Raw genomic sequence first — 14,860 nt, forward strand, 5'->3', positions numbered from 1 at the left:
CTTCTTCTCCCCTCAGGCCAGCAGCTGTTGGCGTGAAAGTGGCCTCAGGTGGACCATGAATCATATGGTCAGCTATATGTAAATGACCTGGGCACATAGGCCCTTGAGGTGCGAGCCTCCTTGACTCATCAATTAAACAATGACTTTGTGGTTCTATAGATATATTATCTTGACCCCACACATTTGAATCTTCCTCATTTAATTGAGGCATTGCATTTTCAGATTGCTGAAGATCAACTGCTTCAGACTGAGATGTAATAGGCACCAATTGCGCTGCGCGCTGGGCCTTTCAAATTAGCGTTCTAATTGATTATATTTTTCCATCATATTAGACCTTTTAAGACTATTAGTTTGTGTGTCATTATTGTCCTGACAAGATATAGACACATGTTTGATTTTGCCTCGTTTTTTTCTTAAAGGTTGGGGCAAAGGTACTCTAGGAGGAGTAGTGACTTGTTCTAATTCAGAAGATAATTCATCCTCTGCCATATTTATTAATCAGGAGAATTAATGTAAATAGATAAGCAATTAATTAATTAATTAATTAATTATTATTATTATTATTTTATAAAATTATATATGTATATATATAACAATCAATTTAATTTAATTTTTTTTAAAATTATAATGAATTGTAAAAAAACACTTCCCTGAGGTGAACTTCTTCTTCAGTCTGCAGTTGATAATGGCGCAGTATATAGAGATAAAAGGCCAACGGAATTTCTTGTACTTTAAAATGGCAGCGCTTTCAAATTTCTATTCAGCAACCTTCCGTTAAACTGCTGAGCGCTCGAGCTCACTGATTTTTCTCATGCAGATATAAAGAAAATAGCGCTTACAAGCGTCTTATTTTTTTCTCATGTAATTAATTTTGTATTGCGATCTTGCCTTTAATTTAATAGCTTTGCCTGACAGACAAAGACTGCAATATTTATTCGTTATAAATAATATCACAAGCGGCAGTTTGTTTTCTCGCCAATTTTAGTTATTTTCTTTCCTGGAGCCTGACTTTCGATTGCAGGAACTCCGATGCCGCAAACAGAGGCTGCTATGGTGTAGGTGGTTATCCCAGCATGCCAGTTAACCAGCTCTCACACCGCGGCAATTTGCTTTTGAAAGAACAGCGTCCACTTCAAAGCGGATTGCTGCTGAGCAATTAGTGAGGCAAACGGTTTCCTATTTAGAAGCGGCGGCAGACTCAGTATCGATAGAAAAAACTGCCGATATTATAAAAATCGCCTCCAGCAGCCCCTCAAATTAAAGTGAAATTATATATATATATATATATGGGTCTTTGGTTATTCGGGTCTTCTCCCGGAATTGTCTTGGCGACGTTTCGACGAAGTCTCATTCGTCATCTTCAGGCTGGTGTTCTCGGCTTCGTGCTTCCAGGAGCAGTGCTGATGACGAATGAGACTTCGTCGAAACGTCGCCAAGACACTTCCAATTTTACGTGGGAGAAGACCCGAATAACCAAAGACCTACATACAAACACCCGCGAAAACCTGAGAAAACACACACACACACACACACACACACACATATATATAATTCCAATTAAATGAATTAAATAATGTTAATCTTCCTGACTAATTAGCACTCCAGTCCTACCACATCGACTGAGTGAAAAGAACTGAGCATGCGCAGAGGGAGGAGGCGGAACCAGGCTGCAGAGGGAGAAAAAGTTTGATGAGCACTCAGTAAAATCCAATCGAAGTGAAGATGACCCATAAGTAAAGAATGTCGGAGCAACGATGCATGAAAATATAGTAGTATGCATAATGTACAACACTATAGCATTGTAACATTCTTACTGCTTCTTTTTCCTAGTGTTTTCCCTCAAGTGAAGGGTCAACTTTTTTTCCAGATCAACTGACCGTTGATCCATTTACTTGTGACAGAAATTGACCAACCAGCTTTTCACCCAAGTCTGACATTGTGGACTGAGAGTGACTGACCCAAAGTCACTCAATTGGATTTTATGGGTACAGCAGGACTGGAACTCATAGTTGTCTGGTTTCTAGCCTGGGGCCTTAATCAATAAACCAAACTGGCTCTCTTTTAATAATAGTCCTACTCTGATGGGAATAAAATGTCTTATAAATTTAATTGAAAGAAAAGGCAAATTTCTTAATTACTCATATGATTTTAAAATATGTCAACAGATTTTAATTATGAGTTATATTTTTGTAATACAATCACATTGACTAGCTTAAAAGTCAATGGCTTAAAATTATCAAGGTAGAGTTGCAGCATCCCCTTCTGGTTGGAAGATCAGTTTTCATGTATCTGCATGCACTTAAAGGAGTCTCAAGAATCAGGAAGTTATATAATGGTCATAAAAGGTAGTACTCTCTTAGGTCTTTCTGACAGAACTTTCTAACAGAATATACCCCACAACTCTACCTGGGAATATTGGAGTTCATTATTCAGAGTTAGATAAAGTTAATCTTGAGGCCATTGTTCTTAGAGATGAACTACCCTGCTCAATTTCAAAGTATTAGCAAATACAATCCACTCAATGTTCCTTATTATTAATTTTACCCCCATATAAAGCTAGGAAGTAAAAGGGGGGGAAAAAAACAGGAAAAGCCAATGATAAACAAATAGCAGGTAGCTAACCTTAGGAGCTAAACTGATTAAACCTCTTTAGTACTTGGACCAAGGAATACCAGGGTTATGTGTAGGCTGAAAAGTTGAAAAGCATCCTGAAAGGCCATAACAAAATACTTCAGTACAGTTGCGAAGCAAATTAAAAAAAGATGCAAATTAAAAACTGATGCAAAAATGTGAAACCCACTTAATCAGAACAATGCTATGTAGTTCACAAATAGATAAAATTTGTATCTTGTTACTTCAACCTTATTTTTTTAAAAAATTGATCATGAGCTTATTCATAGTACCCTTAATAGATTCTATATAGTAGATCCAAAAAGGCTTTGTCCCATATTTTTTTTCTCACCTATTCATACTTCAGGAGCTCTGTTTTATAGACACCTGTTCTATCTTTCAGGATTAGTTAAAGATTAAATAATGTCATTCAAAGACTTAACTTCGAAGCCCTAGTAAAGATAATATACAGCATGTGTAATCATGTTTATAAAAGTAGTTATTTTTTACATACTTTCTCAAAGTGGCACCCTCCATAAAAGTTGGAAGTAACTTCATACCAAACTGAGGACACCAAACTGGGGGAAATTGCTATAAATAAAATATATTATTTATAAAAAATACTTCATATGTAATTTAATATCCCAGTAAAGTCTGTAAATGGCTTTTATCCCATTTTTGATAAACAGATAATCAGATGTTTCAGGTCTATGTTACACAGACCTGAAGTAAGAAATTAATTTGGTTACAATTAAGCTGTTTCAATTCTTCTTTTTTAAAAAAGTATTATCTGCTACCACCTAAATGTCCAGGCATCAAGCTCTCAAATTTGTTTGCACAATACAGTTTTAATCCTTGCATATTGAAGTATTGTCTAGTTACACATATTAAGATAGTACTTCTGATAGCAGTTTCTCACTAAAAGTACAAAATCAATTAAATCATATAACATACCAGTAATTATAAATTGCAAGTTAATTTATGCATATAAATGCTTTCAGTGTAGACATTTTTAACATTTGCATTTCAATGCATTTGAAAACATAAGAAACAAACTTTGACAAAATAGCAACCTTATCATATGACCAGTTTAATATTAGTGTCAACAGCCCAAAATTAAAGTTTTATAGGTTCAATTACAGTTGCTGTATAAAACAATGAAATAGAGGAAAAACACAAACTAAAAAGACATTAGTGATCTATAATAACCCCTCATTTAACCAGTTGTTTCTGATCTTTCTTTCTACTGACATGGACTTTGGCACTGCCAAGCAAATTAGAGAAATTTTAATACAGATTTGGAATATATATTTTAACCAGACCTCAGAATAGCATTCTCTCCATGATCCTTCAACAATATCAGTTATGAATATTAAAAAAAATTGTAACTCAAATTAAATAAATTTCTTCTCAAATTATTTAGCCTGACATTATCCCACTGAGCGTTACAGAACAGAGTTCAGGGATTTGATGGAATCATGGATATCCAGATTCTTAATACTTTCCATACATCGTTACTACATAGTTGCAGCAGAAAATACCCTGGATCATATCTGGCGCTTCCATACATGGTTTTGCTGCAGTGTTTTAACTATTTGTGAAACTGATTACATATCCACAGCTCCTTAATGTTCCACTTTCTGACAGTATATCTTATCTTTGTATCTGCAGAATGGGCATACAAAATAAGATACCATAGAACTGCTTTCTCATTCGAACTCTTCTCACAAGATGTATAATTCATCTGGAATGTCTTTGCTTTTATAAAATGGCCCCAAATTCCACATTTCTGTAATATTCTCAAGGAAGCAAGTCTGTGAGAAACAATCTACCAACTAGGGTCAGTTTATACCAGATGCAAAGAAATAAATATATTTTATGCCCACTCCCCTCCCTCCTTGTTCGCTTTTGCTAACACTCAGTGCAACAACTCATGGATGATATGATCAAAAAGTACCAGATGAGACAGTGGAGGGATGATGAACTAGCTATAATTTATGCTGTGCTGATTAGTTTTGCTGGGTGATGAATTTAGTTGACTATGAAGTTTCTATTCCAAATTCCACCAACCTGTTGCTTCTCCATCCTTTACAAACAGCATATCCATTCCACTTTAACAGGATGATGGAGGGATATAAGTAATCCAGGACATTTGAAGGCACTATGTTTTCTTGGCTTCAAAAAATAATTTCCCCCTCTTTGGTCCCTTCTGAGTCAATCGCACCATATTTTATAATATGGTTACCATATTATTTAAAAAGTCATAGAGACTCTGGAAAGATTGCAGAAAAGGACAACAAAGATGATTAGGGAGCTGGAGGCTAAAACATATGAAGAAGGGTTGCAGGGATTATGTTTGTCTAATCTAGTGAAAAGAAGGACTAAAGGTGACATGATAGCAGTGTTCCAATATTTGAGGGGCTGTCACAAAAAAGAGGAGGTTAACCTATTTTCCAAAGCACCAAAAGGCAACAATGGATGGAAACTAATCAAGGAGAGAAGCAACCTGGAATTAAGGAGAAACTTCCTAACAGTGAGAACAAATAACAGTGGAACAGTTTATGTTCAGAAGTTGTAGGCGCTCCATCACTGGAGGCTTTTAAGAAGAGACTGGACAGCCATTTTTTTAAAAAAATTTGATTTATATGCCGCCCTTCTCCGGAGACTCAGGGCGGCTTACAATGCGTTAAGCAATAGCCTTCATTCTTTTGTATATTTTATACAAAGTCAGCTTATTGCCCCCACAAACTGGGTCCTCATTTCACCTACCTTAGAAAGGATGGAAGGCTGAGTCAACCTTGAGCCTTGGAGAGATTCGAACCAGCAGAAATTGCAGGCAGCTGTGTTAATAACAGGGTGCACTAAACCACTGTACTATCAAGGCTCATTTATCTGGAATGGTATAGGGTTTCCTGTCTGAGCAGGGGGTTAGACTAGAAGACCTTCCAACTCTATTCTGTTATTCTGTACTTACAGGTAAGAGGTGAAGACGCTGAGGTTGGCGGGCATATCTGTGAGGCCCAGGTCGGCGCAGTCCACCCGCAGGAGCATCCCGTCTGGCTCACAGTGACAGAAGCCCGGGCAGCTTCTTTGGCGCGTCCCCAGTCCGGACGGCAACCCGAGCAAGCTGAGGAGAAGCAACATACGGACAGGGACTGCGGCAACCGCGGCGGTGTCCATGGTGCCAAAGCAGCGCGGAGGCAAACGGCGACGGCTGCAGAGTTGCTTTTCCAGAAATGGAAGGAACTTCTGACATCCCCCCTTAACTATCTAACCAGCCGGAGCGCTTGCCGGCGCGGGAAGGGGAGGGTGGGGGCGAAAGCGGTCGGTCTGAAGCTTTCCGGGACAAGCCTAACTTGAGGGAGAAGGGTGGCGGAGCGCTCGCGTGCCAGCACAGCTGTGGGTGAGGGCGCTGGAAGGCCGCCCGCTACCGTAGCCCAAACGACTGCTGGCGCACGCGGCTCTCTATGGGAACATCTCGGTTTACACGCCGTTTTTAAAGAGCTGGAGTCTAAACCGCGCGCCCCTACTGACGTAGCCCCAGCGCTGCCTGTTGCTCGCTCGCAGCTCCCGCCGACGCTGGAGGTTGTGTTTGCTTCAGCCAGCGAAAACTCGCGAGCAGGGCTGGAGCCGGGAGGGGACGGGGGAGGGCTGCTGGCGCTGTCGCGGTTCGTGTCACTGGAGCCCGCGAAAACAAGTTGGGGGCGCTGAGAGGCAGAGCGAGCAGCTTCCCTCCCTCTTCCCTCCCTCCCTCCCTCGCTGGCGGCTTTTTGTGCCAAACGGGAAAAGGTCGGTTTGGCTGGCAGCAGCTCAAGTGTCCGAGGCGATGGCCATTTGCACAATTAAGGCGGTTGAGATAAAAGGTTGTTTTCTTCCCGCTCCCCACCCATCTCTGCAGCCACCTGGAGTAGTTTGGGCTTACTCGGATTGCCAATTTTCCGCGCTTTCTCAATAGAGGCGTTGCGTCTACAAAAGTTGGAAGGTGGCGCGAAGTCGGCAGGTGCAGCCACAGTGAATGCAGTACAGAAGAAGCCTGCTCTGTAATCCAAGGAGATTCGGGTGACAGAAGCCCACGCTAGCTGAATGTTAGGAGACAATTCCTAACACTAAGTGTCCTCGACTGAACAATCAATTAGCTAGAGAAGAGGTGGGCTCCCCTTTACTGACTGTGTTCAGGCACAGGCTGGAAGCGGCCACTTGCATTCCTTTGGATCCCTGACAGAACATTAAGTTGAGTTCTGTGGCCTAATTGCCTTTTTTTTTTGTACTCTCGATACTTTTACGAACCTTTCCGAATTGCTGAGCTGAAGTGTTTTCCACTCACTGAGTTGACATGGAAATTTGTTGTGTCTATTGGCAATTTGTAGACAGTCTCTCTTGCCTTTGTTTTGAATAGAAATTGGCAATAGCCACAACAAATTTCAGTTACCTGACTTGTGCCCAAAGTAATGGGTGACAAAACCTAACAGATTTCATACAATTCAAGGCTGCCTTGGGTGATGTTTAAATAATTGGCAAAATACAACTTTACTACCTGCATGGCAAAGGGCAACTTAACTCTTGCCCCATTCAAAGGCTGGGACTGAAATGGAGGCAACATAAGAAAAATATATATGTTTTTTTTGGCAGATGTTTATATCTTATGTGGTTAAGTGCAGATGGAAAAAGATACTGTGATTCCATGTGGAACTATACTATAGATGAGGCGTCCTTCATTTGCTACCCTCTTCAACTTGTGCTGGCTGGGCTGAAATTCAATTTATTCAAAACATACTAGGCTGGGAATTGTAGAGCTAGTTTGAGGTAATGGTTAAGGCATCAGGCTATAGTTCTAGTTGGGCCTTAGGCATGAAGCCAGCTGGGTGACTTTGGGCCAGCCACTTTCTCTGAGCCTTAGGAAAGAGGCAATAGCAGACCATTTCTGAAAAACCTTACCAAGAAAATGGCAAGGATTTGTCTAGTCACTCTCCAAAAATTTGACCTGATTGAATGGAAGGGGTTGGGGGAAGGTTAGTGGAAGATACAGGCAAAATTTCTGTGGTTGGTTTGTTTTTTGTAGTTAATCTCTGTTTTCATCCCACAGAGCCAGCACATCTTGGGGATATACACTTTCACAGCCAATTTATAGAGCCAAGGTAATCCAGTAAATGATACTTGAACAAGCTAAATGTCTTATCAGATGTTTAAACATTCAGTGACCCTGACTAGAACCAAATATATGGGTAAGATCAGATTTAGAGTATACTGAGTAAAGATTCTTTCTTCACAAGGTACCATTACTTGTGTTGCAGTTCAAATGAATGCCAGTTTTTATGCAATCATTATGAATTGTTAACCAGTTTTAGTTAATTTGGAATCACAGTTTGGAGCCTGAAAACTCTGCTTCATTTTAATTGATGCTATATTGTCTGAAATGGATTGATAGGCACTTTTGTAGGAATAAAATAATTATAATATTACTTTAGAGTATGACCAAATCTAGTATAAATTTTCTTCAAGTTAAATACGGTATGCACAGGCTCTTAATCTTATATTGTGTACTAGCTGGATACCCGTGCTTCGCTATGAAACTATGTGATCGGGCTTGATAAATCGACACTTAAAGCTTGAAAATTAATGAGTAGTTATGATCGGCCTCTCCTCTCTCCTTCTCTTCCTCAGCCTTGCCCCACAGAAACGTCTCCTATTCCCTTCTCTCCCTCAAGCTTGCCCCACCGAACCCTATCCTATCCTATCCCCCTTCTCTCCCTCAGCCTTGCCCAACAGAAACATCTCCTATCCTATCCTTCTAAACATCTCCTTCGAAACATCTCCTATCCAAGCTTTCTAAGGCTTGCCCCACAGAAGGCTCCCCTATCCTATTCCCTTGTCTCCCTCAGCCTTGCCCCACAGAAGCCTCCCCTATCTTATCCCCTTCTCTCCCTCAGCCTTGCCCCACAGAAGCCTCTCCTATCCTATCCCCTTCTCTCCCTCAGCCTTGCCCTACAGAAGCCTCTCCTATCCTATCCCCTTCTCTCCCTCAGCCTTGCCCCACAGAAGCCTCCCCTATCCTATACCCTGGTTGCTGCTGTGAAAGTAAAACTGAAACTGAAACTCCTCTCCTCTGCTTGTGTTTTGCATTTGGAACAGATTTCTTTTCAGGTGGCAAGGGGGAGTAGAACTCCTTAGCATCAGAGCATGTTAATCATAATATAGGAAATACTAATGCTCTGATGGTCATTTCAAAAAATCTTTTCTTAGTGAGCACCTAGAAGCCAAGAGGAACATACATGGCAAATTTCAAGTTTGTAGGCTTTATGGTTCTGGAGATTTCATGATTACCATGTGAATGGTTTTTGCTTTTATATATATAGATTACGCTGTTTACCACATATATGCTTTTTTCAGGAATTCAAGATGGTTCTTTCTTCTCTAATTTTATTTACACAATATTTTGGGATAGATTATATAGAATAACTGGTCAAAGGTGAAATTCATAGTTGAGTGATACTTTGAATGCAGATATCCCCTCTTTATCATTGGTGATTAAATTGAAATATCTTTTTTCACTTTCTTCAGCTTCCATAAATCTATATACTAATAAATCACATATCTATAACCTGGGCAAAACAATGCACCACATGACAGTGTTTTCAATCAAGGTTCCTCAAATGGACTACCTGACAGAATGCTGTGATTCCTGTGGAAAATGAAATTTTGGAAAGTTCTTGCCATTTCAGTGCTACAACTGCCCTGCTATGATCACGTGATCCTCATTTACAACATACTCTGACATCTTTCCACAAACTAAACTTCCCAAACTATCCTTGGGAAGAATCTGATAGTCAAGAATACAAAATCTAGTCAAAAATATCTGACAGACAGTGGGTAAACAATAATAACAACAAAGTAGTCAGATGTTAAGTAACATATTCATTGTTTCTTTTTTACTAAGGAAATAATGAGTTAATGTATATATCTTTACTTCCTTTGATAAATGCTGTTTGATTAATGTTTGAGAGTTTGGAAAATATATTTTGCTTGAACATTATTTATTTTGTATGCATATGTTTGATTAGCTAGGAGGACAGTATGAAATATTAACATGACGTTATTTAATTGCCAGTAATATAAATATTGGCCCTAGAATTTAAGTACTGTGTTTGTTTTTACCTTATTAGAAGCAGGATAAGATTGGATTTGAATTATTTATTTTGTGCTGCATGCCAAATATCTGTACTTTAAACCAGGCCCTTCAAGTTATTTGAGAATTTCATTTATGTAAGATCTCTCAACACATTCCCTATATGAAATCACAATTACTACTCCAAAATAGGATATTGAGCTAGATCCAAATTTAGATATGTGCACAGAGCTTTAGGAAATAAACTAGCCCATTCCTCCCTTCCTCTCCATGGCAGCTCTGGGAATATGCTGTATGAATGTATAGGGACACTGATTTGTGGACTAAGAATTCAACAGAGGAACTTAAATGTGACCATTCTTGTATATTTTGAATTTTTATGCTTGCTTAATACTACCCAAAAACATTGACTCAGACTTTCCATTATGTTTGTAGTTTTGTTTTGGATAAGATGGACTTGCTAGAAAAAGCTTTGGGAATTATTTTCGTTCCTATGGTCTCTCTACTCCTGTATATAATTAAGGAGACATGTGTACCTTCTTCTCATTAAATTGATGGGAACAGGAAGAGTAGATATTTTTGTTATACACCTCTTATTAAGAGTCACACTTTGCCAATAAACTTATGAACCTTTAAAGTGTCTGATCTACAGCCCTGTTGTGGAAAAGAATCCAACTGTGAAGCATGAACAGTATCCAAGCTGGGAAAGAATTTTATGGTATCATTTGACTACTGTTGCAATACACAACTATTTCTTTTGTCTTTAGCAAGCTGTCCTTTTTTAAGGGAAAAATAACTTTTCAGGATAAGGAAACTGTTAAATACATCACGAAAAAAATAATTGTGCTGAGGCTCTGAAATTAGGAATTAAAAACCAGAGTAATTATAGTCGAGATAATATAGGTTGAATGGACATTCACAGAAACAGAAAGAATCTTGGATTGCTTTTATGTGTGTGTGTGTATGTTTGTGTTTGAGTGAGTGAGAATGAGATAGAGAAAGATCAATGTGCAAATAGGCTGCAAAAACAAAAAGAAAAGCCAAGAAAAGAGACCAGTGTTTAAATTTAAGGCAGTTACAGGTTTTCTAAAAGATACCATATGTCCTGAATGATGAAAATAAACTTGGAGTCAACTTCATTGTTTACATAATTATTTAACAGTGTTCTAGATCAGGCCCACACAGAATTGAATCAATTCATCACACACAACTATTGGCTCTAAGACTAAAGAGCAACACTTATTAGATATCAACAAGCAACTCAGAAATTAATGTTCTGTTTTTCTTTTTTAAGGGTATATTCATCCAAGAATTGTGTGACAGTTCAAAAGCAAATCCAAATGTCTGTGATCCATGATACTGGCTGTGTTTAAGAACGGGTCAAATTTATTTCTTGTTCAGCTGTGGAATACTTGAGCTTCAAATAAAACTAGAAATAAGAGCCCCATTCCTCCATTCAGAGGATCTCATAACTCAATATGCTTCCTGGCCCCTTGTCTTTCAGTATAGCTTCAGGATTTCCAATTGTCCCTCTTAGGAACTGCTAGAATTCTTTTGTATATGATCACACAAATGCACACAAAGGAATATGCATGTGGAACATTTATGAGTAAAATTATTTCCCTTTTTTTGCATGGATTGGGATTGAGAAGATTCCTGTTTCTGAAGGACCTGCAGCAGCCCCGGATAGAAAAGGGTGTTTTCTACTTGTTCTGTGTTTCTGCAGTATCATGAATGAAGACAATCATGGATCATCTTCAAACTGTTTTTCAGGAAATAAAGAATGGGAATTGTGACAGTGTGGAAATACCTATTGATTTTAACTCCATGCTCCCTATTTTCTCCAATAACTACATTTCCCATGATTCTCATCCAAATGTATGCTGTTCCCTAATATCTTCCCTAATATCTTCATCTTTCTCAAGATTACTTCACTTCCATCCTCTCTTTAATTTATTTTATCCAAGTCCTCAGACAACATTTGAACTCTTGGAGCCTCTGGACCAATGCAACATTTTGATAGTTGCTGAAAATCAGCATTCTGAGATTAGTGTCCTACAAAACACATGAAAATAATTGAAGATATAATCTTATATTTACAATTCAGACCTAAATAAAACCAAGTTCCCAAACCTGGAACCTCTTCCTCCAAAATCTGAGCCCTGGTCACATATATAACATAGCCCTGCCCCTTATGTATGATGCACCATCAATTGAAGCTTTTACCTTTCCTTATGCTGCTTAGCACTTGGCAACCAAAAGTTTGCCTGCTTTTGACACAGAGTCTCTACATTTAATATATTGACTCACATATTAAGTGATAGAAAAATAAATCAAACTGGTTTTCACTCTGTATAGTGGGAAACAAGGAAATTATTTCCCTTTTTTATTTGCTCAAATTTACAAAATTACCTTATTTTTAAAACTGTGAAACCTGTCTGATATAATTCTTTCATCTTCATAGTAGTCCATATTGGTCTGTTCTCATAATTTGACAATTTTGAAATATTTATATAATTTTCTCAAATTAGGGATCAGAAATACCTGTCTTCACAAAATAGATACATCAGATGTAAAGTAAGCTCCCTTTAATGTAGAAGCTCCTCCCTCCACCCATTTAAATGATATGGCACTATCTCCTTCACATAATTTTAAGACTTTCCCTTCAAAAATGTTTTAGTGAGTAATGAGTTACCAAAAGATAGCCTACCTGGTTGAGGAAAATGAAATTCTATCATGTTAAAAAGTTTCACTATCAATGAATTTCACAACCTGAGAATGTGAACCTGTTATCCAGAAAACTGATACATTTGACTATACACTTTATTTAATGATTTTATATAACATAGTACCAACTCTGATATCAGAATTAGGTTCTTAAACAAAGTGAGTGATTCATTGAGCTATTCAATGAGTCATTCTATTTCCTGATCAAGCAAGATTATCACTTCAAGCTGGTATGACTATTTGGGGGAATGCCAAATAATAAGGTCGGTGATACTGTAAGAATTTGGCCTTTGCTTTAAGATACCCTTCTCTGATTTGTAAAAAATATTGAAAACAATATGTCTTATAAAGTTCTAGAAATAAAAGGAATTAAGAAACTGCCTGCTTAATTTCAAATGTATTTTATATATACTGAAACTGATAAGAATTGCATGATATGATTTGAGTTCAAGCTCTCTTTTTGCTACTGTAATAAGTAATCTCTGTAGATTTCTGTCTCAATGTATCTTGATTATTTCATCAATTTAACTAAAATTTTATTAAATAAACTGAGAAGACAAGGGGACAGACTCTTTGAAAGCCAGGATGAATGAAGGTTTGGAATCTTTGCCCATTTCTTTGCCCAAGAGCCTTGGTGGCGCAGTGGACTAAAAACTGCTGTTAAAGTAGTACTTAGCTGCCAACTGCCTGCAATTACTGCGAGTTCAATTCTCACTAGGCTCAAGGTTGACTCAGTCTTCCATCCTTCTGAGGTAGGTAAAATGAGGACCCGGTTTGTGGGGGCAATAAGCTGACTTTGTATAAAATAGAACATTGCTTGGGGGGGGGGCAGAAAGCCCTACTAAGCAGGTATATACAAAAGTATGAAGGCTATTGCTTAAAGCATTGTAAGCCACCCTGAGTCTCCGGAGAAGGACGGCATATAAATCGAACTAATAAATAAATAAATAAATAACTTTCTCCAACCATGGTTCCTCCAACCCATCGTTTATTGAGGAACTATATATGATGAAATGTGCAAGCAGACATATAGAGAGTTGGTGGCATAAGTCATAAACATGACCAAGCACAACTTAGAACTCATTAGAGCATGTCTCTGCTGGAAATTAGCTAGGAAAGTATTTTAAGGACTGAAGCAGACTGTGGTACTGGTCTGCTAGTGCTATAGGTAGCAACATTTATGATTTGTTTTACTTTTTGATAGATAAACCATTAGCAATGATAGTAGACAGGAAGCTGGCATGTGCTGTGGAATCAATTTCAGCTAGTGCTTCTTGAGGATAAGGATAGATTATTTGGGTAAGTTTGTACTATTGCACATCTTTAGATGCAGTTCCTTGACTGTACTGCTTGAAAATAATCAATTGAAGGAGTTGTGCTGCATCTCATCCTGAATATACGTTCTTTAGATCAATTCCTTTTTAGTAAGTTTTGATCAGTATCAGAATTTTGAGAGCTACTTTAGTTAGTGGTTAAAGGTACCAAGTTATAAATCAGAAGGATGTGATGTGAACGATAATCCTGCTTAGGCACAAAGTCAACAGTAGAAAGAAGAAAATGGCAAGTCACTTCTGAAAATGTTTCCAAGAAAACTGCAGATACTTTTCCAGGAGGAGGAGTCAAGAATGACTTGAAGGCAAAAAAAAAAAACCCCAACAACAAACCACCATCATCAGAATTTTGATTCTTGGCCAAAGGGTTTGAGAGGATAGTGGCCGATTTGAAGTGCACCTGGATAAAACTGGTTTTTGGATCAATTTCAATTAAGTTTCTGGCTGGTCACACCATGGGGGTAACTAAGAGAAGGACAATTCCCCTTACTAGTGATATCTCAACAGCTTTTGATATCATTGACCACAATGTCCTCTTAGATAGCTGATCATTGAAAAGATTTCAACAAATGTGAATGTTCTCTGTAAATATTATATCTTTGCATATTTACTTTTTTTTACATTTTTACATATAGATATTGACCTTCATTTTGATAAGATCAATCAACTAATAAAAGTGAGTTATACAGACGCAATGCATACTTTGGTTAGAATGTCTTGAGGCCTTCCAAAATATCCAAAATAGGATGTTGAAAATGTTGGGAATTTATCATTCATATAGTAGTTTTTCTTGATTCTGAAGTTTTATATTGGGAAACCATAGGATTAGTCTTTGTATACAGAGAAAATAAAATATTTTTTATATAATAAATGCCCATAGCTTTTGGGGTGGAGGTGGTTAGGTTGTCAGGTTGAAGATAAACCCCCCAGAAAAAAATGGATGAAATCCAAAAAATGTATACATAATGCAGGGATTTCTGTGTTGTAGTTCTTTGCAATCAAACTATTAAAATGCCCATAACATTTGTACAAGTTTGTTCTAGTGGTTAAGGCTCCAGGCTAGAAAGCA

General features: G+C 38.0%; 1 protein-coding gene and 1 long non-coding RNA gene across 4 annotated transcripts in view; one reads left to right on the top strand and one right to left on the bottom strand.

The window, feature by feature from the left end:
- Nucleotides 1–6,226, bottom strand: part of LGR5 (leucine rich repeat containing G protein-coupled receptor 5) — a 78,300-nt gene extending 72,074 nt beyond the window's left edge. The window contains exon 1 of one of the 2 annotated variants that reach the window (XM_034403560.3): nucleotides 5,585–6,226. In XM_034403560.3, coding sequence (XP_034259451.2) covers nucleotides 5,585–5,790 — 206 coding nt within the window. In that variant the 5' untranslated portion in view covers nucleotides 5,791–6,226. The remainder of the gene's footprint in view (nucleotides 1–5,584) is intronic. The other variant, XM_034403561.3, reaches the window with a different exon arrangement.
- A 116-nt stretch (nucleotides 6,227–6,342) lies between these two features.
- On the top strand, nucleotides 6,343–13,010 carry LOC117655796 (uncharacterized). 2 transcript variants are annotated; one of them, XR_004588794.3, is made up of 3 exons: nucleotides 6,343–6,757; nucleotides 7,694–7,745; nucleotides 11,386–13,010. It is a non-coding gene; the product is annotated as an uncharacterized LOC117655796 (long non-coding RNA). The 2 variants fall into 2 exon arrangements; XR_009623252.2 differs by having other exon boundaries at nucleotides 7,694–12,840.
- Nucleotides 13,011–14,860: the final 1,850 nt, after the last annotated feature.

This window comes from Pantherophis guttatus, chromosome 7 (genome assembly GCF_059756535.1).
Source record: "Pantherophis guttatus breed Tessera chromosome 7, ASM5975653v1, whole genome shotgun sequence".
NCBI classification, from domain to species: Eukaryota; Metazoa; Chordata; class Lepidosauria; order Squamata; family Colubridae; genus Pantherophis; species Pantherophis guttatus.